Source organism: Mesitornis unicolor, unplaced genomic scaffold, assembly GCF_000695765.1.
Source record: "Mesitornis unicolor isolate BGI_N332 unplaced genomic scaffold, ASM69576v1 scaffold5525, whole genome shotgun sequence".
NCBI classification, from domain to species: Eukaryota; Metazoa; Chordata; class Aves; order Mesitornithiformes; family Mesitornithidae; genus Mesitornis; species Mesitornis unicolor.
Genome location: NW_010183336.1, coordinates 8,426 through 11,996, shown reverse-complemented (window position 1 = coordinate 11,996; position 3,571 = coordinate 8,426). Strand labels below are relative to the sequence as shown.

Genomic DNA, 3,571 nt, shown 5'->3' with positions numbered 1-3,571 from the left:
CGTCGTGTTGACCACCTCGATGGGGATCTTGTAGAACTTGTTCTTCTGCTCCCTGATGTATGGGTGGATGACCTGCCGGACCAGGTTGTATGTGAAGAAGCAAAGAAAGAGCCCCAGAGCCAAAAAGATGGGGATTTTCCAGGCTGGCAAGAGACGCAGGGGAATGTTCTCGATCTCACAGGCTGACGACATGCAGCCCATGTCCACAGGGGTGAATCCCATGACTTGAGCGATTTCTGCTACTGTGCGCTTGGCTTCTTGGTTATTTGAGCAAATCAGAACCTGCAACGAACAGAAAGAAACACATAGGGCAAAGAGAGATCAGGCTGCTGGGAACAAGGAGGGGTGGCACATCAGGAGGGATGCTGTGCTGAAGGAAGCTGACATTACTCCACTGAGCATCTTGCGTCCTGGCAGGCTTTCTGATGGGGATTTACCACAGCTGCCAAAGACCTCTCTCCTGGACAGGTTTCCTTTCATTTGTGCACCACCAGTTTGTTTTTCTGGTGGTGTTTAGGTAAACAGACAATTAAGTAATACTTTTTACTTAGGCAGAGGCTTCAAAGACTAAAAAGCGTGAAACGGAGGTACTTCATTTCTGAGCAAAGAAATGCAGAAGCTATGGGGTGGTCTCTGGATGCCACAGCCAGCACTCAGACCCCTGCTCCTGGAGCCTAAGGCCATTTGCTGATGCTGCCAGACCTCAGCTGCTGAAAAGGTTGGGATTTGGCCCTCGTCAGAAGAAGGCAATACCTGCTTATTTCCATCCCTGGCACCTGACTGCAGCGTCCATGCAGAAACCACGTTAAACCCCTTGACCACAGTGCAGGCTGGGAACAGGGATGCCAAGTACTCAGCGTTGGATTCTTTGTGATGGTTGATCTCAGTGTTGTTGCTAACGTCCACCAGGATCTTGCCTGCCAGCACATCAGCCAGGTCGCAGAGGGTGGAGTAATGTTCCCTGAAAACCGCCACAAAAATGACATCCGTCTTCTTTACCGCATCAGCCTGGAAGGTGACTTCTGCCGCAGAAGGGAAGAGGCCAGCTTTGCGCTTCGGGTTGCGGCTGCCGACCACCACCTTGAACCCAGAGCACACCAGGCGGATGGCCAACGACCGCGCGAAGTCCCCGCTCCCCAGCACCCCGACAGTGCGGCCGGCGGCAGGCCTGATGCTGGGGTCGCCCTCCATGCTCCGATGGCCCAGAAGGGGTTTGGCCATCTCTCCTCCGGACATCCTGGCAGTAAAAACACAGGGAAATGCAAGTTCATTGTGAAGCTCTTGCAGAGACCATAACCACACATGGGGGAAAAATGCCACTTAGGCCACTTGAACAGAAGTGCTCATGGGTTTGGTCCCAGCAGCCGAGGCCTGAACCCACCAGCAAGAGTGCAGTAATGTACAGGCACCATTGGAGGGGGACAAAACACCACAGTGGGTTGAAGGCGAAGGGTTTTAGGAGGGTTTCTGTGATCTGACACCTCCTGGCTGCACTCATCCATCCTTTGATGTTCTTCATGCTGGCATCTCATGCTGCCCGTGCAATCCTACCAGTGACCATGACCAGCAACTCCTGAGCCTCAGGGAGCCAGCAGGCATCTCCTGAAAGGCCCATGGCCAGGGGTCCATGGGGATCCCTGATGCCACATTTAGGAGAACTAGCAGGGGTGGGGCTGGCTTCTGATCTGGAGGAGCAGGGAGTTTAAGTTCAAACGAAAGCGTCCTACAAGTGGTAAATGAAGAGAGTTGCAGCCTTTGCCTGTTCCAATATTTGGGTCTGGCAAGCACTGTTTGCCTCAGCTCTTCAATGCGTAATGAGAACTTGCTCATGACATTTAAAAAATATATTAAAACATGATGAGCTTTCCTCACGAAAGACCTTGATGAGCTTTACAAACGTTAATGAATTTTGCCCTGTAATACTCTGCTCTCAGTAATAGATCAGACATTAAGGCCACAGAGAGGTTTCAAGCAGATCAATAAGTTCACAAGCAGCATACCAGCCCTAGAGGTCAGAAGAAACTCAGGCAGGAAACTGCCAGGCTGCTCATGGGTTATGCCACCGGCAGCTCAGATCTGCCTCTTGACTTAAGGAAAGGCATAGTTGACTTTTAAAGGGCTCAGGAAGTGGCCCAGGGAACTCACCAGGACATCTGGCTTTTGTATTGGGCACACTGGTTGAGAGTGTAATAAAGACCATAACTAACAAACTCGTGATATACTGGGAACTGAGACAACTTGTTTTTGTTGGAGTACAGTCTGGGCTCGCAGCAAGCCAAGTTCTTTCAAAGTGAAGGAGACCACTCTGATGGGGTGACCTGGTCCCTGGTGGAGGCTGTGTTCTTCATAGGCTTTTGGAAATGACCTTCACCCAAGGCTTTTCTGGGATTGGCGCAGCAGTGGTGCAAATGCGAAGGGCGCTTCTGCATGAACAGTTACCAATGGGAAACAAAGGGTAAGAAGAAATAAATAATTTTCACAATGGGAGTAGGTTATAAAGGGATTTCCCTGAGGATCTGAGTTGTTCCATATGCTTGTAAGTGATCTGGAAAAGGGAGTGAATATTGGAGCTTGTGAGTGATGATCATTTAGGACAGCCAATTGTTATTGTGAATAATCTCACAAGGATCTCCTCATGCAAAGGGCCTGAGCACCAGAATTTGCTACTGACACAGGGCAAAGGCTGCCTATGGGCATAAACTCCCTAACTGTATGTACACTTTAATGAGCTGTAAATTTGTTAAAACCACTCAGAAAAATGATCTGAGGGCCACAGTACTCTGAAAATATCGGCTCAGTGCCCCCTGGCAGGCACACGTCAAACAGAGCCTGGGTTACTGGGGGAAAAGATCTCTCACACAGCAACCATGATCTCCTCATGGAAAGCCTACAAAACACCTTCAGCAGATGGACCTCGAAACTATAATTCACTGTCCTGGATACAAAAAAGTGACGGCTTCAGTGCCAATCCTGTTTCTATGGCAGAGGTCTGTCTGCTCTCCTTGCCTCTCACGAAGCACCCCCTTGTCCCAGAGACCAAATATGCATGTTTGTGGAAGGAGTGCTCTTGGGAGAAAACAAGTGCCAAAGAAAGGCATGATGGCTTCTTCCCTTTAATAACATCTTTCTTCTGCTCCCCACATATCATCATATCACAGAATCGTTATGGTTGGAAAAGACCTTTAAGATCATCAAGTCCAACCATTATCTAACTCTACCATGCCCACTTCTAAGCCATGTTTCTCAGCACCATATCTAGATGGCTTTTAAATATCACGTAGACTTTCTTTCATGCTCTGGGTGAGTAAGAGTCCTGTTAAACTCAGAATTACTCACACTTTACTCTGAAGGCTTCTGTGTCTGTTCCAGACCTGCAGAAGGGTTTTTGTGCTGCAAGGCTGTTTTGGTGATTTGGTTAACCCAGGCTGCTGCTGGTCACTCACATACCTGCCTTAGGTATATTCCATATACCACTGTATAGGTCCATACACTGAACTGCACAGTGCAGCTCTGTTCACTCCACTGGAAAAAAAAATAAAAAAGGGGGGAGGGGAATAAAACTAGAAGAGGG

At 48.9% G+C, this 3,571-nt stretch overlaps 1 protein-coding gene across 1 annotated transcript in view; it reads right to left on the bottom strand.

The window, feature by feature from the left end:
• Positions 1-1,236, bottom strand: part of STEAP3 (STEAP family member 3, metalloreductase) — a 9,704-nt gene extending 8,468 nt beyond the window's left edge. The window contains exons 1-2 of the mRNA XM_010184084.1: positions 754-1,236; positions 1-282 (exon numbers count right to left, since the gene is read on the bottom strand). The exon at positions 1-282 is cut by the window's left edge and continues 270 nt beyond it. Of these exons, the coding sequence (XP_010182386.1) occupies positions 1-282; positions 754-1,236 (765 nt within the window). The remainder of the gene's footprint in view (positions 283-753) is intronic.
• Between the last annotated feature and the right edge of the window lie 2,335 nt (positions 1,237-3,571).